The 26,173-nt window shown below is 50.8% G+C and overlaps 3 protein-coding genes across 3 annotated transcripts; all 3 read right to left on the reverse strand.

Annotated features, from left to right (window-relative positions):
• Positions 1-3: 3 nt before the first annotated feature.
• On the reverse strand, positions 4-6,303 carry CNKSR1 (connector enhancer of kinase suppressor of Ras 1). Its single transcript, XM_072355449.1, has 21 exons — positions 6,252-6,303; positions 5,780-5,940; positions 4,945-5,135; positions 4,782-4,866; positions 4,552-4,593; positions 4,201-4,467; positions 4,065-4,124; positions 3,629-3,697; positions 3,316-3,435; positions 3,122-3,201; positions 2,684-2,796; positions 2,462-2,607; positions 2,276-2,306; positions 2,011-2,183; positions 1,857-1,930; positions 1,683-1,754; positions 1,528-1,601; positions 1,305-1,369; positions 1,128-1,230; positions 367-548; positions 4-290 (listed from the first exon to the last, which is right to left on the reverse strand). The coding sequence occupies exons 1-21, from the start codon at positions 6,301-6,303 to the stop codon at positions 90-92; spliced, it is 2,361 nt and encodes a 786-aa protein (XP_072211550.1). The 3' UTR covers positions 4-89.
• A 2,213-nt stretch (positions 6,304-8,516) lies between these two features.
• Positions 8,517-9,730, reverse strand: ZNF593 (zinc finger protein 593). Its single transcript, XM_072355450.1, has 3 exons — positions 9,499-9,730; positions 9,025-9,087; positions 8,517-8,914 (listed from the first exon to the last, which is right to left on the reverse strand). The coding sequence occupies exons 1-3, from the start codon at positions 9,693-9,695 to the stop codon at positions 8,773-8,775; spliced, it is 402 nt and encodes a 133-aa protein (XP_072211551.1). The 5' UTR covers positions 9,696-9,730; the 3' UTR covers positions 8,517-8,772.
• A 5,921-nt stretch (positions 9,731-15,651) lies between these two features.
• Positions 15,652-25,964, reverse strand: MATN1 (matrilin 1). Its single transcript, XM_072355749.1, has 7 exons — positions 25,958-25,964; positions 25,338-25,684; positions 20,702-20,924; positions 18,377-18,502; positions 17,649-18,062; positions 16,298-16,450; positions 15,652-15,773 (listed from the first exon to the last, which is right to left on the reverse strand). Exons 1-7 carry the CDS (start codon positions 25,962-25,964, stop codon positions 15,652-15,654), a joined length of 1,392 nt encoding a protein of 463 aa, XP_072211850.1.
• Positions 25,965-26,173: the final 209 nt, after the last annotated feature.

The raw sequence follows: 26,173 nt of genomic DNA on the forward strand, positions 1-26,173 counted from the left end.
TTTTGCAGTGTCACCAAACCCCCCCCACACACCGATCCAGGACAGGCGGAGCGCCCACTCAATGACTCCTGGGGAGGCTCAGGGGGGTGTCAGGGTTCAGCAGCTTCTGCTGAGGATCTCTGCTCAGCCTCATGTCCCCCACTGCTGTCCTGGCCCTGCTGCTGTGCCCACCACTCCTGCAGCTCCTGGTACAGGTCCTGGTGCTCTTCTTTCCAGCGCTGGAATTTCTCGGAGGTCAACGCGGCATCATCCAGCAGTTGCTCGATGGCCTGCAGCTCCGCCAGCTTGGCCTGCAGAGAGGAAGGACTCGTTATGGGGGTGTTTGGGGGCAGGAGGAAGGGTTGGGAAAGGGCTGTGGGATCCCACCTTGAGCGTGCTCTGCAGGGCCCGCACCGTGTGCACCTTCTCGTTGATGCGGGGGTTCTTGTTGCGCCGGATGAAGGACTTACGGCACTGCTCCTGCGTCAGGAAGCGCTGCCGTCCGATGAGGGACACCCCCCCCTGCCTCAGGCACCACATCAGGCTCTCAAGGTCCTCCTCGCAGGGCTCTGAGCATGGAGATGGATGCCATGCCATAAGGCAACCCTGAAACCCCACTGGGACACCCCCACCTACAACCCACATACAAAGGGGTGTTTGGGCCAGAGATCAACACTAAAACGCAGCCCCTTAGTGCTGCAAAGACAAAGATTAGCCTCTGCACTTCAAAACAGGGCAGCTGTGAATTTGGTTAAAGGATGCACCCAGGATGAGAGGCGACGTGCTCCTCTTATCATGGAATCATAGAATCATAGAATCATAGAATCACCAAGGTTGGGAAAGACCTAAAAGATCATCCAGTCCAACCGTTCACCTATTAGCAATAGCTCCCACTAAACCACGTCCCTCAACACAACATCCAGTCTTTCCTTGAACACCCTCAGGGTCAGTGACTCCACCACCTCCCTGGGCAGTGCATTCCAGTGCCTGGCCACCCTTTCTGAGAAGTAATACTTCCTAATGTCCAGCCTGAATCTCCCCTGCCGCAGCTTGAAACCATTCCCTCTATTCCTATCAATAACAACACGAGAGAAGAGGACGACCTCTTAGCACAGGACACAGAGTCCCTCGTGCCTACCAGCACCTACCTACAGGTGAATGGGGCTGAGGGCTGCTCTGTGGACTGCTGGATTCACCACCGGTCTGGAAGAGCTGGCCTTTCTCTGGAGCATTCTGCAGCCTTTTATTTGGCTGGATGAGAGATGGGATGGAGATGAGATAAGGAACTGCCTTCCCACCCTGGGATGTCCCTTAGGGCCACTCACCGAGTCACAGCCGTGTCGGGGAGATTCGTCATCAGGGTCCTCAGCTTCTGTCTCGCTGTAGCAATCTGGAGGCCATGGGGGAGGATGGAAGCAGAGATCCTGTGTTAGTCCCAGCAGCAGCACCCCATGCACCTCCTGGCCATTTCTCACACTTTCTTTCCCCAAATCATCGGCAAAATTCCCAACTCTCCCAACCGCTCCCCATCTCCTTCCTCCACGTTACCTTCCTCCCTGTGCGGGACAGGCTGGTGGGCCAGTGCATGCTTCGTCTTAGCTGTAATCAGGTGGCTGACCCACCTAGGGATAAAAGGCCAGGCAGACAGAGGGTCACAGGCAGCCCACTGCAGCAGGACCACTACAAGCTGCTGCATCACTCACATGCTCAAATCTGCCAGCGTCTCTGCAGCAAAGACAAAGGGCTTGTACTTATCATGGGAGAGCTGGAAGACGCTGCAAGGAACACAAACTGTCCTGAGCCCATGTCCTGCCTCCCCCATGTCACAGCACCCGCTGCTCTGCAGGGTCCCTGCCAGCACCGCAGTGCCCACTCACTATTTCTTCTTCTGCTCCCTTGTGCTCTCCAGGTTGTAAGTGGCCACATTGATGAGACCTGCAGCCTTGTCATCCTGTGGGGGACACACAGCGGCGTTCACTGCCCACCTTGGAGCAGAGCCCGGTGTCAGGGTGTGAGGGCATCTTCACTTACATTGGGGTGGTTGTACCAGTAGAGCGTGTGGCCCTTCAACACAAACCAGCAGCGCTTCCACTTCTGGGCCATGAAGCCCACGTGGTCCTTCTTCTTCAGGAGCCAGCCATCGCAATCCACCCGGCCCAGGTCCCGGCATGAGACCCGCCGGCGGCTCAGCCTGGTCGCCACTCCTGCAGCATTTTGGGGTGCTTCAGGAGCAGGGCAGGGGGACGAGCCCCCAGCCCACCTCACCCCAGCCTGGTGACAATGCTGTCCCACTCACCTTTGGGTCTGCGTCCCGTCTCAGGGCTGCCCTGAATGGGGACAGATGAATGGTGAAGCAATGCAGCACCCACAGCCCCGTGGGGCCCCCACCTCACCCACCCTTCAGCAGCAAGCTGCCCCCGAACACGATCCTCATGTCCCCCATGGATACCCCGCAAAGCTCCGTGCTCCCACCAGCTCTCACCTCCCTGGGGGTCTGGCTGGGCTCTGCACTTTGTGCCCTGGGGGCTGCTGTGGGGCTGCACTCTGCAGTGCAGGGTTGGAAGGCACACAGTGAGCTTGGGGAGCCTGCTGGGGTGCCGGCCTCCCACTCTGCGTCCTCCCCAGCACCTGTAAACAGTGAGCGAGGTTGCAGCCTCCTGTCCCCGGGGGAGAGATGAATCCTTCCCCTTGGCCTACTCCATACCGAGGCTGAGTGCTGCCGGCTGGAGCTCACCCAAATCCTCCCTGTGCTGGCTTGTGCTGTGCTTGTCCTTGTTTGCGGTGGGGTCTGGCCCTGAGTCCTGGTCGGCAGTGGTGCTGGGGGAGAAGTGTCCTCTGAGCCACACAGTGCCTCCTGCCCGGCTGTGGGGCTCCCAGTACTGCTCCCACCCGGAAAAGCTCCCAGCGGCAGTGAGCTCAGCCCGTGGAGCCAACGGCTGGACGTGCTTCTTTCTATTCCGGGAGAGGAGAAGGGTCATTTCTAAATATAGTTTCCTCCCCATTAAAATGTTACCAAGTGAATTAATTACAAACAGAGGCACTTCTCTTTGTTTATGTTGTTGCTTAAGACTCCTGGCAGCTGCCTGGGCTGCTCGCACGAAGGCTCTGCACTGTGGCGAAGGGACGCGAGGTCGGGGCTCACCTGGATGCAGGGGACGAGGGGCTGCTGGGGCACTTGCTGCTTTTGGGGAGATCCACACCATCCAGATGGGCACCTGGCACCTGTGAATGGAGCCTCAGGGCTTCACCTTGCATTGCTGCATTTTGGGATGACCTCCCATAGGGCTGTCTCCCAGCACAGCCCAGTCCGGCACTGGGATCACTGGGAATGCTCACCTGCAGCCTGGCGGGCAGGGGGCAGCCAGGTAGGCTGAGGGGCACCTTCTTCAGCACAAGTGACACTCCACTCGCCTTCTCCAGCAGCTTTTTCACCAGGTTGATGCGTGTCCAACCCACCTGCCAAGGGCACCAGGTGAGTAGGGTCACAGCTTGGCCCCACGTGTCCTCCTGGTCCCCAAATCCTCTCTGTTCCACGTTCCTGCCTTCACAAAATCCTTCCCAGCCAGAGGCAAGCAACCCACAGCTCCAGCTGTACCGGGATTCCTCCCAGGCAAACCAACATCCCCATGTGCCCCTGTCCCCAACTCACCACCACTTGCTCATTGACCTGCACGATCTCGTCCCCGGGCAGGATGCGACCCCCGTGCACAGCCAGGACCTGAGGCAGATACAGGCAGCAGGGAGCTTTATGGAGCTTTCCCGGCTGGGAAGACTTGAGGGTAGAGTGACTCGGAGAGAGTGGGGTTAACCATTAACCCAGGGACTGACCCTGGTGCCAGGCAGCCCCAAGGGTCCAGGGGTGGGGGATGGTGGAATAAGCTGCAGCCACTCATGGCATGAGTTGCCCAGACTCAGCCACACGCAGCCATCCAGCAGTCTGGCGACAGGACGGTGGTGCAAGGCCTAAGAAGCTCCCAGGACCCAGCCCGACAGGCTGCAGTGTTCCAAACAGCCAAGAGTAAAAGGGGGGACAAGGTGGTATCAGGGGACAGTAACAGACAAGAAGGGAACAGGCCCCAGCTTACCTCTGAGTTGGTCATGGACACGAAGTGCATGCAGGAGCTGGTGGAGGTGATCTCCAGGCCCTGCAGGGCAGTGGGGAAGTTGTGAGTGAGGAGGTGTGCGGGAGGGTGAGGGGTACTGGGGCAGTGGGTATCTCACCAGTGGATTGAAGGGTAGCATCGGGGTGCTGGGGGATGCTGGAGGGCTCCCTGGTGGCTCAGGAGGCAGCACTGGGGTGCTGGGGGATGGTGGGGGGCTGCCCCACAGTTCAGGGGGCAGCGTGGGGGTGCTGGGGGAATCTGGAGGACTATCACGTGGTGTGAGGGGCAGTGCCAGCTCCACATGCTGCAGCATGGCCCTGCGGTCCAGCAGTGCTGGGGGACTGCAGCCCACGATGCTCTCGCAGATGCCCATGATGTGCTGGCACTGTGGGTAAAAATGTAGAGGTGGGGTGGGTCCAGGACTGCTGGGACCCCCATGCCCACAGCCCCTTCCTTGTCCAGCACTCACTATATACAGAATCTGACTGTTCCTCTCTGCAGTAGAGCAGTCCTGGGAGGAAAAAGAGCAGGGATGAGTGAAACAGATCATTTTTCTTCCAGCCCTCCCCAACACCTCCTCCCTCACCCCATCTCTCCCCCTTCTCCAGCACAGAAGGGGTTTAGGTGATGGGAGATTGCCTAGCTGCCTTCTCTGTGCTGTGCCCATCACCATGGCCATGTGGCTGTGCGGCCACCCACCGTCTGCAGCACCTCCACCAGGCGGGCGCAGAGCAGAACGATGTCCCGAGTGGATGAAAAGTCATTCAGGGTGGAGAAGAGGTACCTGGAGGGGAGGTTTGAGAGCTCAGCACCAGGGCAATGTGCTCACAGCACCCATAGTTGACCCTTGCCTGCCCCAGACCTGTTGAGCCAGGAGAAGAGCCTCTTGGCAGCTCCAATCAGATCGACAACGCAGGCCAGCAGGGTGATGGGGGGTGGCTGTAGGGCGGCCTCTCCAGGTGACCCCTCCAGTACCACGGTCTCAGTGCGCTGTGCCAGCTCCCATAGCCTCTCTGTTAGTGTCCTCAGGCTGGTGCTCCCCAGCTCTGTGTCCTGCAGTGAGGACGTGGCCAGGACAGTGGCCAGGGGTGGCCAGGATTCCCCCCCAGCCTTTCCCACTGCCACAGCTCAGGGCAATCTCAATGTCCCCCCCTCCATCTAGCCCAGAGTGTCCCCTTGTTCCTTACTCCATCCAGCCCTAGGAAACTACTCAAGTCCTATCTAGTCCAAGTATCCCTGTATCCCTCCTCCATCCAGCCCATTGTGTCCTCACATCACCTTCCTCAACACCCATGCAGTGCAGGGTGTCCCAATATCCCCATCTTCATGCAACCAGGGTACCCCAATATCCTATTCCATCCAGCCCATGCTATCTCCATGTCTCCCTTCAACTTCTGTTGAAGTGTCCCCATCTCCCAACCCTACTGAGACTCATGCATCCCCTTTTGTCCTCCTCAACCTCCAAACCAGCCCAGGGTATCCCCATGTCCCCCTGCTCTATCCAGCTCTGGGTAACCCTCCATGTCCCACCCAGCCCAGCTGTCTCCACATCCCCCTTCAATCCGTCAACCCCAGAGTGTCCCCATGTTCCTTTTCCCTGCAGCCCACAGTATCCTGATGTTCTCCTTCCATCCAGTTGTCTCTGTGTCCCCACTCCATCCATCCCAGACCCCACCATCCATTGAACCATTGCTCACCAGAGCTCGGAGCTGCTCCACGGCCTCCAGCAGCAGCTCCTGGTGTCCCACACGCCACACTCCCAGTGCCTCCAGAGCTCCTTCTGATAGCCTCAGTAGCTCAGTGCCTTCCAGACCCCACTCCTCAAAGAGATACCCCTGCACGGCTGTGTCCAGCCCTGCTGAGAGCCAGGCACTTGGTGAGGGGGAGGCCCTGACACCCATCCACTGTACCCTGGCTTGAGTGACCCGATGGTGGAGGGTGACACCTGGTTCCATTCATGCAACAAGCACACCAGGCGTCAGCCAGCACTGTGCTCACAGCCCCCGCCTCTTTCCCTTTGAAATCCCTCAGGATTTTGGTGAAGAGTGAAGGTTGGGGAATGGGCTCCCAACGTCACCACAGCATTGTCCCCAGAGCAGGGACGCAACCCTCCCACCTGAGGGCTGGGGTCCTCCCCCAGGGGAGGATCTTGGGGCAGGGGGCTCTCACCTCGCAGCCAGGCCGCAGTCTGCGCAGGGCCCCAAGCGCCCACGGGCTCCATGGCGGCAGGGCTGGAACCGCCCTCGTCGCCGCTCACCTGCGCCAGGTGAGGGCAGCCCCATTGGCGGACCTGAGTGCTGCTCACCACGGCTTCCTGCCTCCTCTCCTCCCTCCCTCCCAGTACAGCTCGGTGGGGCGAGGCACTGCGACGCACCCAAGTGACTCATGCTGCAGACAGGGGCGTGCAGCCATCAAAAGCCCTCGTAGGGACGGCATGCACTGCAGGGAGCCCCATCCTGCACTCCCACCTCCTGAGCTGTGACTCCCTCTGCACCACAGCTGAGGCCTGGCACAACTCCCAGCACCGACACAGCCACACTGATGCAGGATTTCGGAGTCCCCCCTGAACATAATTCCTTCGCAATAGGGAAGTTGAGGCGAGGCGCTGCCTCCCTTCCAACCATGTCATTTCTAAGCCACAAACCCGCCCTGGATCCCCCCTGAAACGCCTCCATGCCCCCCCGCCGCACCGTGTGCGCTTGGGGGAGCAGCGGGCGCTGATCGCTGCTGACAGCCGTGCCGCACCAGCTGCGTGTGGAGGGGCCGTGGGTCCGACCTGCCTCCCTCTGCACCATGATCATCCGCCCCCGCCGCCTGACCCCGGGCTATTTCCGCCTGCTCCAGGTAAGGTGCCCATGGGGCTGGGAGGGGGTTCAGGGGAACCCCGAGATCTTGCTCACGCGGCCTGAAGGCCACAGAGCTGTGCTCGGCCCTATCCTGGCTCACGGGGAGCACAGTGCCCTGCCTGAGAGACCTGCAGGCTGCGGAGCTCGGTGGGACCTCGCAATCCTGTCCATGTAGCCAGCAGGCCTTGGGGCTGCACTCGGCCCTATCCTGGCCCCAAGCAGGCTGTGAGGGTGCTGGGGTCACCCCGATAGCACATCAGGCATCAGCTGGGTGCAGTGGGGGTGCTCAGGCCATGTAACGCCCCTGTTGGGGTTCTGAGGCTGGGGTCTGCCATTGCCGTCTTCTTTATCTCCTCCAGATGCAGCTGGCAGCAGGACGGGGGGTTGAGCCCAGGGAGCGGGTGCTGCCCTCCATGGCTTTGCTGCTGGCAGCTGCTGGGCTCTGCCTCTCCCTCTACAGTACCCGGAGGATGGCTGGACCCCCCAAGGCCCCCCCACAGCCCTGATGGGCCGTGGGGAAGGTCTCCTGGTCCCCATCTAGGCCTTGGGATGGTGGCTCTCCCCAGCCAACCTACACCACTGCCCCATCCTGCCCATCCATGCCTTGGAGCTGGGGAACATACACCTGTCCCTGTCTTGGGAGCTGGGATGCCACAAGGATGGGACACAAAGTTGACTCAAGCCCCCAGCAACGTGAAAGAATGCAGCAAGCAGTGACCAGGGCCACCAGCACAGCCCCACGCCCCAGCAAAGTCCCAGGACTGGGCACAAGACCAGAAGATGGAAGAGCTGAGTGCCACATCCACCCCCCCTCATTAGAGGCAGAAAGGAGGTCAGCTCTGTGCAGCATTAGGTAACAGCACTGAGATCAGGAACAGCCTCTGAAATGTGTGGACATGAGGCTGCCTCCTGCCCAAGGGTAAAGTGTGCAGTCGGTGCTTCTCCCAGTGCAACCACAGCCTTCCCCTTTCCCACACTCATTGACCCTGAGCAGAGTGTGGGGCTGCTCCCGTCGGCAGAGAACTGGATGCTGACAGCTGGACTTGGTTGCTTTGATTTCTGAAGGCAGGGGGGAATAAATCCAGGCAGTGTGCATGGAAATAAATCCTTTCCTTCTGAACAAAGCTGTGTTGTCAAGCTGCTAAGCAGCAGGGCAGAAAAACCCCTGATGTGTGGCTCAGTGCAGGAATACAGCAGTACTAGTATTGCCACCAGCAGAAGCACAGGTACACAACACCATGTGATCAGTAGGAGCAGGTGGGGGGATTCAACGAGGAGGGCCACATCACACTTGCATTCACAGCCCCAGTCCCTCACTTGCAGAGCTCTACCAGACCTAAACTCAATGGCATTGATTTTCTACAAGCCTAGAAGTGTACATGCTGGGGGAGAACACTAGGATGTCCTCTTCAAGGCCCAAAAGAGCAGGGCCAGTCCCACTGTGACCTGCTTACAGTAAACCCAAGTACTTGATGAAGACTTCATTCAATAGCATAACCCCAAGCAGGTGTTATGGGGGCTATGATTCCTCCCCATTATGAGGGAAGAACAATGGGACTTTGCCATTCTGCCCCAGAGAGCTCAAACACCGGTGTTTTCGTTGATATATTTTAATGACAATGCAACCTCTAACTCCAGCAGAGGCACCTAATACCTCTCTGAATGCAAAGAGGCGAGCACAACACTGCACAGCATGGAGCTACCCATTCTTGCCCCCAGGAATGGGGTTGCAGACAGGGCACCCAGGAGCACGCTGGCTGCTTCTTCTCATTAGCGCCTGGCAATGAGCTGAACAAAGAGTCCTTTCAGCAGCACAGTGACAAAGGGAGCCTGTGCAGGGACGCTCAGCTGGATGCCTCCATCTCAACGACTTCATCCAGGGGCTGGGTCTGCACATGGACCTTCTTTGGGGGGATGTAGGAGCCCATCCCAGCAGCACGCTCGGCCTCCTCCTGTGTATAGGGCTGCTCGCTCAGCTGCTTCAGCCTGTTGGGGCAGAGATGGGTGGGAAGCACATGGACGAGTTCGGCACCACCACTGCCCTTCTTATACTGGGAAAGGGGCTGGGCACAGCTTTGCTTAGCACCCCCCATTACCTCTTCTTGTGCACCTTGGATCTGAAGTGCTCCTTCATGCTTGTCAGGTCCACAAAATAGCGTCTGGGGGGAGAGAAGAGCAAAAGGCCACAGTCAGGTGAAGTACAGAGAGCCAGCACGGATCTGGGAATCCCTCACCTCCAGAACAAGCACCCCACTGGAGCCCGGGATCAGTGCCCAGAAGGCAGGGCTACCCCAGATCCAGATCCCTCTCCAGCCAGAACTCCACACCAGGAACCTCTCCTCCCTCCCCCACCAGGTCTCCCCCTAACCCAGTACCCACCAAGACCCCTTTCCCCGCAGTCCAGGCCCCTCCCCTGAATAACTCCATCCCAGGACTCCCAGCCTCCCCATTGGGACCCCCGCACTTACCCTCGAGGGATCCCATCCTCCTCATGACCCCCCACTGACCACCACTCTGTCCCCTCTAAGCCCCCAAAGACCCCCCTCATTCAGGACCCCCCTCCCACGCACGCGCAGTGCAGGCAGTAGAACTGGGCACATCCCGGCAGGTCAGGGTCGGGCTCCTGGCGCAGCAGCCGTGCGGCCCGTTCAGGCTGCAGATCCACGTGGATCTCATCCAGGTCCCGACGTCTCCGCTTTGTTTTCGCCTGCCGGGCCAACGAGTGCGCCCGGTGCGCGCCTGTGCGGCGGCTGCTGCGGGGCGACATGGCAGCCGAGGAAAAGGAGCGTTGCGCAGGCGCGGGCGGAAAGTGCTCCGCCCCCCTCTTCTGGGCCACGCCTCCCGTGGCCGCTTTTGCACCTGATTGGTGTGGAGACGAAGCAGATTTGCATGTCCCCGCCCCATCGCCGCACCCTCTCTTCCTGTTCTCGCGGGAGTCGCCCTGCTCGTTCCAGACTCTATGGTTAGAGGTCCTCCGAGCCGTACTACGCATGCGCAGAGGCAAGCGGAAGTAGGAGTGTGGTGGAAGCTGCAGTAGCGCGCTGTGCTCAGCGAGGTGGCGCAGCGCAGCGCCCTGAGAGCTCCGCGCTGTGCTGGACGCTTCTCAATGTGCCTTCTCGGAATGTAAGAACCACCCTTTGTACCTTAGGGGGCACCCTGTAGTGCTCACACAGCTCCTCATCGTGCTCCAGCGCAACCTGGAAGCTTCACAATGGGCCCTAGTGGACTCCCAAGGCCCACAGTGTGCTCTAGGCCACACTGGAGATCCTCAGTTCTACTCATGGTCATCTAGGGGGCTTCAGTGTCCTCTCAGTACACCCTTGGGGCTTCCAAGTGCCATCCAGTGTGTTCTGGGGGCATCCAGGAATCTCCCTAGAGCTGCTTAGTTGGATGTCTGAGAGGCTTCGCAGTCTATCAGCAGATTCCCCAGACCCCCAGTGTGCTGTAAAGAGCCCTGGTGTATCCCCGGAGCTCCTCAGACTGCTCTGCAGTGCCCTAGAGGCTGCTCAGTGACTCCTAGAAGGCTCCCAGGACTCTCCACTTTAACTTAGAGCACCCCAGTGTGCTCCCAGAGCTCCTCAGTGTACACCAGGGTCCATTCTGCAAATAATTTATGTTGCACTCCTACTTTGTGTTCCTTGAGGTGGGCTTTACTGTGTGAGATGGGTCTGCTGTCACCAAAAGGTCAGCTTGGATCGAGTTTTGCCACGAATGAGAACCACTGGAGAAGGAATTATGAAGACTACTTGTTTGGTTGTCTGCTTGAAGGCAGGGATGGACAGTGAAACTTCGTATGTAATGATACACTGTTCACAGTACTGAAAGCAAGAGCTGCCATGCCTGCATGTAAGGGCGGTTCTTTGCAACACCCAGGACTGCTGCTCTGAAACAAGGAACTTGGTGACTTTGGATGACACTGCGTCTCTCAGGGCCTTCCACAGTGTGGCTTGCATGGGCTGGAAGGAGCCCATGGTACCTTGGTACCTTTGTCCTTCATGTCCCACTCTGAGATGGTGGTTCCTGAGCACGGTCCTGCCTGGAAAGGACTTTGGGTTCAGTCTCCAAAGATTTGTGCAATACTGATTTTTATGGTGCAGGTTGTTGGGTTAAAATGGCAATGAGAAATGTAGGCTGAATGGATGTGGTTTCTGTAAAGATCCATCCTTCACTTTACATGCTTTTATTACATTACCAACTCAGCCAAATTGGTTAAACTGCAGAATGACAGCAATAGTACATTTGTTTGTTTGTTTGTTTGTTTGTTTTCCCACATAGACATTTGTGTGGGTGCCAAGACAGGGACTGAAATAAAATCTTTTAGTACCTGGTTTACCCACCTCTCATTCCTGGACATGCAGTGCTGGGATTTTTGAGCTCAGGCAGTTTCTCACTGAAGCCAGTAGAGGTCATGGTAAGAACTGTTAAATCTTTTCCTTATTTTCTGGTCTATAACCGACCCCTATTTTCAAACAAAAGAGAAAGCAGAGGAGTTGCTGGAGGTAATTCTGGGATTGAGGCTATACAAGATTGGACTGGGACTGCCAGGTTTTGCTGTCAAATCCTAACTGTAGTCCTTGGTTTAATGCTTGGAAACGTGTGCACTTTATTTCTCCAGGTTGTTCAAGAAGATTTTTGTTTAGAGAGAAAGGTCTCAGTATTTCTATGGGCCTGTTTCTTCTCCAGCGTTGAAGTGTGATTTGAAATGGAGCCTTTCCTATCTGCTGCCAAGATTATGGAGAGGTGTTGGTGTCAGGAATGAAATCAAAGCTTACGTAAAATGAATACATTTAAAATCATTTTAAAAGTTTTTAGCAAACTTTTAATATTTACCCAGAAAACATCTGCAATGGCATCATTTCTGAACAGGCCGGGTCATCCTGAAAAGCTTTTCACATCTCACGTCTCAAGTATAAATATTTTGATTAAAAAAGAAAAGAAAACAAAAAAAGACCAAACAAACAAATACCAACCCCCCCAAAAACACAAAACCAAAAAAAACCAACCCAACCCAAAAATGCAAACAAACCCCCTCCAAACTCAACTCCTCGTGCTCACATACAGCGGCGCAGCATTGTGTCATGTAATCATGGCCTCCTCACTCTGCTCCCAGCCACACTACAGCTCTACCAGACAGGCAGCGGGATGCTTCTGGCCCACACTGTGCTTTAATCTTTATTTTTTCTTTCTTGCCAGCACTGGGACTCCAAGAAAGGATGTCTGACAGGTGTTGAGATGGGCTGACCGGCTGTCAAGGTGCTCAGAGGTGGGCTGAGGAAGGAGCTGGTGGTCACTGCAGTGATGAAGGCACCTCTTCCATCGGTAGCAACTTCAGCAGCAGGTCCCTGGGTTCTCTGTAGTTGTGGTGTGGAGGGCACAGATCTGTGGAGCACATCTGGGCTGGTGCTAACAGTACTGCCTTGTGCTGCAGAGCCACAACTGCAGGCTGATTGTACATCATCTCAGAACATCACCAGAATGGGTCTAGCTCAGACAGGAGCAACTTCAAACATCATGAGAACAGCTGCTAGCTAGGAAGGCTGAGTTATTTTGTCTTTCTGTATTTTACAGTAGCTATGGATAAACCCAATGAGCAGCAGCATCCTAACCTACCTTATCTGCGATGCAGGTCATTACTATATTTCACCTACTAACTGACAAATGGTTCGTGTTTACAATAATAAGCCCATCAGCTGCTCCAGTTGACTTTTTACACAGCATCTGAATTGATTTTAAGTCACTTTGACTTTTAAATTAAATTACCTCATGCGTACAAACAAAAGATGCAGAAGAACTCAGCAAGGATTCACAGTAATCAAGTACTTTTTAACACACACATATATATTAAGCTTTAAATCAAAAACAAATCTTCCCCTTTTTTTTCTTATATATGCACTCTATAGGATGCAGTGAACATTAGCATGGTCTAGCTCTCAGCCACGCGGTGCTCTGCCTGTTATACAATGTCTGCTCTACTGCTCTACTTTTTCCCTTTTAAACAAATGCAGGTAGACTAGACTCTTTAAAAGAAATACAAGCTGGCCATAGTGCTGTGGCTGAGCTGCCCTCCCTACAAAGGAAGGAGTTCTAGTTTTGTTACATTAGGAAAGACGGAAATAGTACAGTTCTGGTGTCCTAGATGATCTTATTCTCCAAGGCTTCAATCCTTTTTGCCACAGCTTCCAGTGAGCGAGAGTTAAGGGGAAAAATGACAGTGCATATCAGTGATTCATTGCTCAGATCTCCCCTGCACAGACAGCAAATGGAACTGCCTTGCTGGGAGCAGGTAGCAGGGGAGTGCTGCATTCATCTACAGCATTTCCAAAGCTGTTCAGATTGATGAACTTTTACTGAAGGTAGAAAATGTTACGCATGCACACACACTCATGTGCACCTATACATTTACTTCAAATATAAGAATGGTTGGTGTGTGTTTTGACCAGTTGAGAGAATTCCTGACCTTCAGCAGTATGGGTTGCAGGAAGAGCAGAGCACATTGCTTTTCTTAGAGTTACATTGTCTTGCAATTTTCTGCTCTTTTCACTAATTGCTTTTCATGATGTGCCTGTGAGCGGCAACCCACTGGGTGAGAACTACTGATTTACTCTGACCTTTTGCTTAATGTAAGTCATGGATTTCACTCAACTTGATTTAAAGAGGAGAAAACATACTGTGTGACTGAAAGAGAAAGCCACAGAAATGCGTGTATAAATTAAAACATTGTTTCTAAAATGATATTCTCTCCTAATTTTCAGTAATGAAGTCTCTCCCTAACCATTCTGTGAGCTGCTCCAATGTTTCACTAATTCCTCTCTGCAGGAGACATTTGAATCTTATTCACATTTCTTTTTCTTATTTCTCTTCCAAGAATTCCCAGTCTTCGTGCAATATCACACAATCATTAAGGTTAGAAAAAACCTCTAAGATCATCTACTCCAACTGTTGACCTACCACCAATACTGCCTGCTAAACCACATCCCTAAATACTTCTCTGGACACACTCCAGGGCCTCAGTGTAGTGAGGGGCCCAGCACTGAGCACAGCACTGAGGTACAGAGGGATGGGCACCTCCTGCTCCTGCTGGCTGCATTGCTGCTGACAACCAGGATGCCGTTGAGCTCCTCAGCCCCCTGGACATCCTGCTGGCTGGTGTTCAGCGGTGTTAACAGCACCCCCAGGTCCTGCTCCTCCACACAGCTCTTGGCGCTGTGCCCCATCCCTGCAGTGCTGAGTGGGGCTGTTGTGGCCAAAGTGCAGGACCAACACTTGGTCTTGCTGAACCTCATCCCACTGGCCTCAGCCTAGCAACTGGCCTGTCCGGGTCCCTCTGTCAGGCAGATCAACACTTCTCCCCAGGCTGGTGTCATCTGCAAAATGACTGAGAGTGCACTCAATTGACTCATCAATAAGGATATCAAACAGGGCCAGCCCCAGTACAGACCCGTGTGAAACACCACCTGTGACCAGCTGCCAGTTGGATGTAACTCCATTCATCACCGCTCTCCAGGCATGGAACCCAGCAAAGAATGTACCTGTTCAAGCCAAGGGCTGCCAGCTTCTCCAGCTTCTGTCTGGACCTGATCCCTTGGTTGTCCCTCACATGTCCTGTGATCACACTCAAGGTGATCTGCTCCATAACCTTCCCTGGCACTGAGGTCAGGCGGACAGGCCTGTAGTTCCCCAGAATCCCCTTATGACCCTTCTTACAGATTGGTGTCACACTGGCAAGTCTCCAGTCATCTGAGACTTCTCCAGTTGACCAGGAAAGCTGATAGGTGGTGGAAAGTGGATTAGCAATCAGTTCTGCCTTCCCTCACACCTCAGGTGGATGAAACAGAATATGACAGAATCCAGAAGGAATCCAGAAATTGGTCCTAGCCCAGTGAATTCCCTATAGACACATCCTTTATGGTTTAGTGAGCAATGATTGGACTTGATCATCGTAGAGGTCTTTTCCAACCTTATTGATTCTATGATTCTGCGACAGAAAACAGTCCCACAGACACACGGGATCAAACTCACCTCACTGGAGATATCTGCAGTGAGCAGTTATGTGAGACAGCGAGCAGATTCTCAGCACTGGAATTTGACCAATGGAGAAAAACTGGACCTAAGCAGTGCAATTCCCCTGACTTTACCAAGACCACAAGCTATATGGCCAGAAGTGTTGTGCTGTAAAAGACCTTATTTTTCAGTAGTTCTGTGGGGAGTTTAGGCAGTCAAATCAGGTATTTGCATTGTAGATATTTACCGTTGTATAAAAGTATTGCATCTACAGAGCTTTAATGACTTATCAGTTGCATGCAGGCACCAGTGTTTTTGGTTTTTTTTCTGCTCACAGGTCAGTGATAACCACTGCTGCTCTCAGCCCTCACATTCTGGCTGCATCACAGAATGTGCAGCATGCAGAGGTGGCAGCAATATCAGATACAGGGACCTTGCTTCCACACTTCTGGCACTGGCATCATTTAAGTATCTGCCAAAAAACTGACCTAGGACCTGATATCTGCATCTCACTACTGCCTCCGATGCTTTAGCATATTCTACTTTGGCTCTCTTGCTTTCAGTTTATTTCTTGTTTTGTGTCAGGCCAGTATCTTGAGCTCTAGTGCATGAATTCTTCACATTCAGAACCCAACTGTCTAGTTTCCCAACTTCCCGACCATTATCTAACCCGTTTTCCCCATGGATAGACTTTCTCAGGTGCTCCCTCCAGAAAGCCCAACTCAGCCCACTGACTGCTGAACAAAAAGCTTCCAAAGGATATATTTCCGTTGCAATGTATTGATGAGCTCTTCTACTTTAGTCTGGAACTTCACAATAGATTTACATTCACATGGATCTTCCTCTGTGGACCAGAGCATCAAGAAGATGTGTTAAGTGAATTAAAATCATTGAGATGTGGAATAAATCAAGTCATATTCTTTGTCATAAACGTGAAGGAAATAAAAATACCATTCTTCCTAATTACTGACTGATCACTTCTGCCTTTAACCTCAAATGATTAGAGACTCTTACACCTCACTGCATCCAGGACAGGCTCAAGTCTTTCCTGGGCTTCCAGTTCCCACTGAGATCTATTACTAATGCTTAAAGCATGCCCTAAAAATTTGAATCTGATCAAACGCAGTGCTCAGAACAATCTTTGTTTGTCAGTTCATCTCCCGATAACATCACCATGGTGGGTCATACTCTGCTGCTCATAAACTTATGCAAAATCAAAATTTGGAGGCACTGTTTGCAATCTGAGAGTCAAGAATTGTTTGAGCTTTGCTTCAGGGCTCTGTTTCTTGAACAGACAAAGCAATGTGCATTCATCACTCCTGTAAATTCTGTGAGTAAACCTCCCCCTCTCCCCAGTCCCCCACTCACCAACGCAGATTTTCATTTGCAGCTTCTTCCCAATGTTGCTGATGGTTCTGAAGTCAGCTGTGTAGAAGTAGTGCTCAGCTACTGGTTCAGAAGCAATTTCCCTCAGCTCATCCTCCACTGCATTACCAACTCCCACAGCAAACATCCTAAAGCCTGTAAGCAATAAGAACCTGTCAGCTGGCACCAATCCCCCATCAACTTCGACATCCCTGTCTGCCTTCTGCACCTCCATGCAACACTATAGTTGTTAAGTTGAAAACTCCCTTACTCTCTACTATTGTTGACTTATTTCAGGTCATAAGGGGTTCCATAATATTTTGCAGGCAAAGTTTTACTAGGCTTATCAAGGTAATGACCACTGTCACCACAAGAACAATGATTTGGAGATACAAGAAACAACATTACAAACAAACATTACAACACCTTGACAGGATAATGCATCCAACTAATAGGAAAGCAGTGATACAGCATAAAGGAAACAGTGGAATTTTTCAAAACAGCCTGCAGCCCCCATTCATCATCCTCTGTCGTAGCAAAGTTCCCTCTGCAACGGAGACCTGTATGTGCAGTAAAACTACTTGGGTTGCTTTCCAATGTTGCAACTCATATTGTCTATCAAGACTAATCCATTCCATGAGTTAAGAACACAGGCCCAGTTACTATGCCCAGTTACTACCAGATGTTGACTGCTACTTTTGTCTTAAACCCTGTTTCTCTTGAACCCAACTGCAGTTTGCCTCTTGACTTGAATGACAGTACTAGTCAAGACTTCAGTAATGCTTTTCCTCCCTCCCCTTTCTGTCTTGTCTTTCTTCCTCTGGATCTTTTCAGCTTTTTTTTTCCTCAGCTTTCAGCTCAAGGAACATGTTTGGAATCTAGTTATAAGTACTTTGTTATTTATCTCTGTGAAATCACTTACCAACTGATGTTGGGGATATCTGTGTAGGGAGAAGAGAGGAGGAGAAAATAAGGCCCGAAGTCTTGTTTTTATGCGTACAGTTTGAAAGGACCTTTTGTCTTCTAAGGGCTGAACATTCACACAACCTGTCAACCTGTTTAGTAAGCATCAGCATTTCATGACCTTGTACTTGACCTGCTATTATGTACCAGCCCTTAGTCCCATCTAGTTGTTGAAACCGAATCTAAAAGGAATCAAAGGATTTAGCAATTCATGAACTTATTCGCATGGGGTGCATCCGTTTCACACAGTGATGGCAGAAGTCTGGGAACTTGTTCAGCAGGAGGTCAGCAAAGGGGCAGATCTCAATATATTTACACTTTGTACAGCTGATAGCAGATGCAATGCCTGGTCCAAGGGAGAAATGAGCCACCGAAAAGTCAGTAGACCTACCTAAATCTTTGGCTTTCTTAGCAGCATCGGTGATGTAATCTTGTGACCGTCCATCTGTGAAGACTATGCCCACCTTGGGAACCCCAGGCCTAGCTCCATTAGCAATGGAAAAGGAACTGTCCACAAGATACTTCAGAGCCTGGCCTGTCATGGTGCCTTTCTCCATGTAGGCCATTCTCTTGACTGCTGCTTTGATGTCCTTCTTGTTCTTGAACTGTCCCAGAGGAAACTCCTGTCTGACAGAGCTGGAGTATTGAACCAGGCCAACCTGGGCCTGCTTCTCTGACACCTCCAGGGATTCCACAATCTGGTTGATGAATTTCTTCACCAGCTCGAAGTTCTCAGGCCGAACGCTCTTGGAGCCATCGATCAGGAAAACGAGGTCCAGGGCAGATCCTGACCCACCACTGCAAGCTGAAGTAAAATAAGATAAGGGAAAGATGGTAACTGAGCAAAATAAGAGAAGGGGAAGATGGTAACTAGGATTCTGCTTAATTATATAGGGAAATGTAATTCTAATACCATCTAATTGCTAATGAAATATGCGAAATCAATCAAAGATCAAGAACAGTCCACACTCATGATTTCAAAATAATCTTCGGTTATACGTTCATGGTTTCTTTTTCTTCCTTTTCCGAACAGAACATGCCTGCCTCATCTCAGCCTTACCCCTGTCCTACCATGGCAGATCACAGCTCAGCTCAGTGCAAATGGAAATCGTTACGTACCACTGCAGGTCTTCCCATCGTTGTTCAACGTGAAGCCCTCTTTACAAGCACACTTGTACGATCCCGGGGTGCTGATACAGATCTGCTCACAGTCGTGGTCTCCAGTGGCACACAGGTCTGACACCACTGCAAGAAAAAGTGCAGACTGAAACCAAAGACCATGCCAGGGCTTCTCAACCAGATGATACACCGCACATGAAGAAAGCATCATATTTGTTCTATACACTTAGTGATAACTAAACCTACCCTGCAGCAATACGAAGCAGCAGGAAGTCATTACTCTTAGATAGTAATTGAGGTAGAAAAAGCAAAGAGAAGTAGTGGCAAGTCTCTGGACTGCAAGGCACAGCTAGGGCTAAATGTAGTCTCCGCACTGGGGGCAAAAGCCGTCTCTCTATCAAGCATATCACAATGTTCATCCCTCTCCAAATATATGGGACGAGATTTGGTTTCCAAACTACCATCTGGTCTGGCCAATACCCATTTTTTTTTTCCAGCTATATGGTGCAATTATGATTCCTGAGTGCCATGTACAGCTGCTGTTCCTGGGTGAGATTCATGCCCAAACTCACTTGGGCTTCACTTCAGAGCTATCCTTGCACGTGCAACTCTCAGAATCATTCTCTACAAATATTTCTGCAACCATGAAGCTGGTTCTAACACTGGGCTCTCAGGCTGAGTTCTTTGAAGGCTGCAGAGATTCGATGAATGTAACTAGTAGCTGGATCAATAAGCGTCTCCCTTTTTCTCTGCCCATTGAGCACTATGGGAAGCAGCTGGACAGTGCTGCACAGTTCTTCCTGCTGTTGGTGGCCACAGACTGCTTTGCAATAGCAGGTGTGTGTTTGGGTACATCTCCAAGGACAGCTCTGTGCAGCTGCTTGCATAGCACGATAACAACCCACTTGGCAGTTAATGCAGTGCTTTTCTCCATTATCTGTAATAATCTCGAGCACAGTGCTTCTCTCAGATGCATCTCTGAGGATTTTTACCATGGGGAGAGCTTTGTCATCTGCATGTTACACATCTAAAAAGTGAGGCACAGAAAGGACTCTTTTTTCCCCTCTGTCTTTTTGAATGACACCAATGCCAGAGCTTAAAAACACCCTGTCAGGCCTCTCTGTCCCTGGCTGACTCCTGGCTCCAGGGCAGCCAACACAAACTCCCACGAATATTCATGCCCTGCCTTCTACCTTCTTGAATTTTGTCTCTGCTCCTCTTAGTATGTAGTGTTTGTTCCTTTCTTTCATGAGCTTTTCCTGCAGTGACACCTGATTATAATATATGACTCACTTTGTATTCAAATCTTTCCTCCTTCCTACAGGAGGATGAAGTTTTCCTTGACGGAAAGCCGCTCCCCCCATTATTTTCAAGCTGAAAGTTGATCATGAAACCTTACACCTCTTGAAGAAATGGGTCTCAGAGAGTTTTGCACGTCCATCTGCATGCATTGGTTTGCAGTGCCTTGCTGCAGGCACTGTGGTGCATCACACCTTTAAGAAGTGTTGCCACACTGTGCTGTGGCAGGATGGGTGTGAGAAGCCCCCAGGCCCCTTCCCAACACACGGTGGTTATTTATAGACCACTTCCTACACATTTGAAAGCAATAAAGCTTTCTCATTGCATTCAATGGTTCGTGTAGGAGTGTGTTCAAGAAACTTGTAGATCTGGTACTTAGGAATGTGGTTTAGTGAGCAATATTGGTGGTGGGTGGACAGTTGCACTAGATGATCTTAGAGGCCTTTTCCAACCTTAATGATTCTATAAGTGACTGCAGAATAGTCAGGCTCTTTCTACACATTATGCAGAAATTATCACATACTGCACCAACCAGGAGAGTTTCTCACCCCACAGGGCTTCCAAAAATAAAGACACAGCCATGGGGAGGTGGCAGGGTAGTGAAACCAGCCCTTGTTTAAATAGGAACTCAGAAGATGATACCGGCAGGGGAAACTGCAAGCCAGATCGTCAGTACTGCCCTGCTACGTTAAACACAAGGGCAATGATTTCAGCTACGTAAAGATCATGTTTTCAAGGTTCTTTAGAAGTACTCGGATCATGTTTACAAACTCTTCGTACAAACAAAGCCTTCTTTAAAGAAACTTCTTTAACCAAAAATCCCCTAAACAAAACCTCAAATTCCTGGAAGATGACTTTGAAGAGCATCCATCTTCCACGTTTTGTTCTTTGGTACACGCTGATCCTTGGCAGAAAGAAGCAGATGGATGAAGGAGGATCATGTGTGAAAATTCCACGTGAAAAGCCTGCTTGTGGCTACCTGTACTTCTTGGCTAGGAACCCAAGGGGCGCGTGACAAGGACTTACCACAGAATGCCTCTTGAAACTTGTGGGTCAGCTTCTCTATGACACTGTAGCTCTCCACGTAGTCTACGTGGTCGTCCAGCGGCTCACTTGCGATTTGCCGCAGCGTGTGCATGTCCACCCGGCCAACCCCAATTGCAAAGATCTCAATGCCAGCCTGCCTGGCCCTCGCTGACACATCCTGCACTCCATCCTGGGGACGTCCATCCGTCACAACAATAGCCACCTGCACAAGACCAGGAGCATACGTGGATGAGCACCTGCACTGCTATCACTTGTGGGTTACTTCTTTACTAAAGGAGGTTTCACATTGTTAAAGTTAAAGAAGAAAGGAAATGCCACCTCCTCCCCCTCTTCCTGTTCTTCCTGAGATCACAGAAGCTGTTCTCTCAGTGTGTGGCATGTGTCTATCTGAGCTGCAAAGGTTAAATTGCCATGTTTTAATTATGGGACATCTGGTGCATTTCAGCCCTAAGGAGAAGGTTACATTCTCTGTAAGCAAACTAACACCCAACCCAAACTTCAGCTCTCTTAGTGAAACCTTGGACAACACTAAGGACAACTCTGGGACTTCTATAGCACCTTTGTCCATCTAAAAATCTCAAGAGATGTAATGGAAACATTAGGAGATTAAGGTTGTCCAGAGAGGTGGTGATGCCCATCCCTGCAGACACCCAAGGTCAGGTTGGAGGGGCTCTGAGCACTGATGAAGTTGTGGGTGTCCCTGCTCATTGCTGGGAGTTGGACCTTCCAACTCAAATATTCCAATGACTGAGTCTAAGGCTTTCCCCCTTTTTCAAGATGGAGAAACTGAAGCACAGAGAGGTGATGTATTCTGCCCGAGGTCATGACTTGTCAGTGCTAGCCGTGATCTCTGATTCCACATTCCACAGCAAGTATCAGTGTGAGATCCTGCACCGACTGACATCACTGTTAAAATACCAGTGGGTACAGGTGGGAAGTGGATTCTGCCCTGGGTGGTGGAACCCTAACCTGCTGGAAAGCCTCCAGGAGCCCTGCTGCTGCTGCTAGGCTTTCTGTTTTCCTCTTTATTCTTTTGCTAAGTGACAATGTCACAAAATCTACATGCTTTTCCTTTAGCAATCAGCTGCTCCTGCCACTTTTCCTTGCAGTCATTTCGTTGTGACACCACTGTCAATACAATCAGCGGGAGCAGCTAGCTGCAAGCAGAGAACAAAAATCCACATTGCAAGCAAATAGCAGGATGTAGAAAATATCTGCAGATGCAACTGGGGAGACCAACCAGCTGCTTGGTTAGGGCAGTTAGACAGCGGTTTTGCACCCTCAGCAGGGAGAAAAGTCATCTTGTAAGGTCAGAAGTGGGGTTCTGCCTCATGTCTCCAAGGGTCCCAGTTGGACTAGATGATCTTAGTGATCTTTTCCAAACCTTATTGATCCTGTGATTCTGTGAAGCATCTCCTTCCCCCTCTGCCCACCCTTCTGCAGTGGGGGGGTTGAATGCTGCACCCCAAGCATTTCCAGTACTCAAGTAACCTGCTGCCCCATTCAGAGCTTTGCTTCTGTATGAGAGATGGGTGAAACTGGAAAAATGTAGAGCTTTCAGTCAGGTGAAGCAGCAGCCAGTCATGCAACCATGCCTTCTGCCAGGAGGGAGAGCCCTCGACTCAGCAGCAACACGGGGATGCGCTGCCAATTAGAGCTTATCAGGAGCCAGAAGCCTGTCAGGAAACAAGATGTTCTATCAAGTGGCTTCTGCGAGGAGCACTACCCATGAGCAGGTTTCTGCCAGTACTGCGTTTCTTTGTTGCAGCATTTGTCATAGGACAGAGACGTTCTGTGTCCTCCTGGTATTTCTCTGTCTAAAGAAAGTGATTCTCCTAGTTTGATCAGTTTCCTAGGTTCTTCATATCGGAGTGGCTGAGCCCCAGGTATAGCCCAGGAGACATTTGGCAACAGCATCCACATCTGGATCTGATCAGAAAGGTTTGCATGATAAAATGCAGCGTGCTCAGGAGTTGCGGTGCTTTCTGAGCCGTTGTCAGAACTGGGAGAGAACAACATTTGGAGACACAAAGAATCTGGATCAAGCTCTGGAAATCTATCAGTGAGCCCATGGCTAAACTGGACGTAACGGCCTTGTTTGCTAAGGCACATGAGTATTCATGGGCATCCCTGGGAGGTCATAATTCATGGTGCCATGCGCAGGCAATCCAGCAGCTAATGAGGCAGCAGCATCTCCTGATGCAGTGTATTACATGAATGTTGTAACAGCGCTGACAGGGGACTGGGAAGAAAGCTGAATAGCCTCCGATTTGCTCAGCAATTTGACAATCTATTTGTTGTTCTTCCTGAAGAAAGATAAAAGTAATTGGGCACCCCTGTAGTTTTGATAGAGGTATAAAGAGATGTTATTTGGAGCTCCTGCAGAAACAAATAGTTTTTTTCCCCTGTCCTGTGGTGACATTTGCTGCGTAGATCACAGCAAGAGTGAGTGAATGATCTGGTCATGTTTTGACCAGTCCCATATGGTTGGAAATCCTAGCGCTGATTTCCATGAGGTCATGCTGGATTTCTGCTGTGTAAAGGAGCAAGAGATGTATACAGTTGAAATTACTGTGGCCTATTCATCATCCAAGGCAAATGAGGGGCTCATCCTGAATGAATGAAGGTCTGAGGACAGAGAGTGTACTGGGCTTACTTTGTGTTATACTGGGATACCTTGGACTGGAGGTACTGACCAAGAATTAGTGCAGTGAGAAGGGAAATGAGCTTTTTTGCAAGGGTGTACTGGAAGAATAGAGGAGTAAATTGCCTTTTTGCCTCTCGGTATTCAACAACAGTGGTCTGGCATTCAAACTGTTGGGATTATTTTGTGTGGAAGGCAAAACGTCTATTTTGTTCATGTATATATATTTCATTTCAAGCACGGTAAGAATTTCTGAGGAGTAGAAACTGATAATATCATTCAGATACTTCTTGTTTCAATTAGGTTGCCTATTCATGGGCTAAGCAGTACCCAACAAGACAAACGTTTCCAATAACTTTTTTCTTCTGGATGGAAAGTCACTGAGTATGGCCACGGATGATCCTTCTTGGGGTCACCTGCAGCTCCTGTTCTGCCCATGCATTCCCAGCACTGGGTGCTCTGGCCAAGCCTTCCCTCTGGCTGCCTGGAATGGTTTCACTGGTAGAAATGTCTCTTGCTGTTGTATTTTCAGCTGGTGTCTCCTATGCTTGGGGAATGATGTGATGGTGAAGGCTGATCAGAGGACTTTCTCTGGAGGAGATTCCTAACAGAACTTCATGAAAGTTTCTTGGAGCATGATTTTCTTGACTTTTGGCTTTCTTCCTATTGTGTCAACCCTTACTTAGGTTAACATATAGACAATTGGGTTAAAATAAGGAGAATCCCATCATAAATGACAATATGAGGTTGGATTCCTTCACATTTGTATGTTCCTTGTAGATCAACAGGGTTGAGAAGCACAAAAGACAATCAACTGGATCATCTTTTTAGGAGATGGACTCATTTTTCAATGGTTTCTTGTGAATTCCAGTCCAGTCCAGCCTTCAGGTTACTGATTTTTGGAATTGGAGGATTTTTAGCAGTTTTTTTGTTTGTTTTTTGTTGCAATATTTTTGACTTGCCATCCCCAAGCATCTTTTCCGTGCACTGCTTTGCCTTCATTAGAGCTTTACTGTCAGTGAGGAAAACTGAAAGTGTCTGATGTTCCAAAAAATGTTTGTAGTCAGGAGAAAAATCCCAGGCTTTCTCACTCCATCAGCTGGGCTCTTGTCCAGCTGCTGGAAAGCCCTCATTGCTTGCTAAAGCCTTTGCTTATTTTTCTGGTCTGGTCTCATAGCAGACAGCCAGTGGAGCTGGCACGGGACAAGAAGGCCTGAGAAGCTCAGGATGTTTAGCTAAAAATCATATTGCCAATAATAAACATTTTCCACATGCTCAGATTAGAGTTTTCCTGATGACCGTCACTGGGCTGAGGTCTGGTTGCCTTTAGGGCCAAATCCAGAGGGACAGATGAGGTATCTGGGGAATACTTCTTAAAAGGCTGAGTTTCCTGGATGGGGAATCTGGGTCAGGAGTGGTGATGCCTGTTGCAGCCAAGTGTGGAATTAATCTGATTTTATACCACAGTCTTAAATGTTAAATAGTCATTAAGGTATGTGTATGTGAAGAAAATACCCAGAATGGAAGACACAGGTGTTAGTCAGCCTATGAAAACTAGTAGAGCACTGAAAGACACAGAAACAGCACTTTGCTTTGTACATAGAACTGAAAGGGCCCGTTTCAAAGGAAACTTTCAGAAGATCGTCTCACATTTTACTACGGCGGATTTGGAAGCATTTTTGTTACCATTTGTTGGGTAAGATTGCTGTAAGTATGCTCATGCCTAGCAAACCTGGCTCAATGAATGTCTCAATGAGCATGAGCCACTATTGTCCTACACAAAGAGAATCACTTCTCCTTTTCTGTTTTTCCTAATCATTACACAGTGTGTCACATGAAATAGGGCTTCCAAGAAAGGGATAACATGCTTGATGTAGCGATAGGAAACCCTGCCCACAGCAGGGGGTTGGAACTAGATGATCTCTGAGGTCCCATCCAACCCAAGCCATTCCACGATTCTATGATTCTTACCTTATTAATATTGGGAGATCTCAGCCTGGCCCCCTCTGTGTCACTGAAGGCCCGGCTGATGGCAAACTGGATGGCCAAACCAGTCATGGTCCCCGTGGAGAGTGGCTCTATCCTCCGGACTGCCTGCAGGAGCCCGGCCTTGGTTTGGTGAGTCTTGAGAGAGAACTCATTCTTGACTGCACTGGCGTAATTGATGACCCCGACCCGTGTGGAGTTGGGGCCCACGTCCAGACCCTCAATCACCCGTGACAGGAAGACTTTGACCTTCTCAAACTCTTGCGGGCGCACACTCCGAGAGCTGTCAATGATGAACACCAGGTCGGTGGGTTTGGTTCTGCACAGGGTGCCTGGGAAGGATTAGGAGGGAGAAGAAAAAGAAGAGAAAAATATGCAAGGAGGGACAAAATCATTCCTCTTACAGCCGGCAGCTGAGGCTAGATGACCCGCGAGCTGCAGTCCTTTCTCTCCCTGTCTCAGAGTGGCCCAGGGAGACCAGCTTAACCTAATACTTCCAAATGTTCTTTTTCCTTTCATATAAATTTCTGTATGAAAAACACATTTAGCCGTTGACAATATGTACTCCTACAGCAGCTCTGCACTTGTGGGAGCAGGTCACCCACTTGTCATGCTGGGCTATTGCTAATGGCTATAGGAAACGTAATGGAAGGAGGAATTAAGCTGAAATAAAGCTTGTTATATACAGTCCCATATCAAAGAAGGTCCCAAAAGAGCTCACTGTGGTGTATAAGCAAGCTACATGGGTATTAATTAATGAGCTTGTGTCTTCGTCATGCATGACCAGAAGCAGGAATGAAACTCAGCAGTTCAGATTCAGT

Source organism: Excalfactoria chinensis, chromosome 22, assembly GCF_039878825.1.
Source record: "Excalfactoria chinensis isolate bCotChi1 chromosome 22, bCotChi1.hap2, whole genome shotgun sequence".
Taxonomy (NCBI): Eukaryota; Metazoa; Chordata; class Aves; order Galliformes; family Phasianidae; genus Excalfactoria; species Excalfactoria chinensis.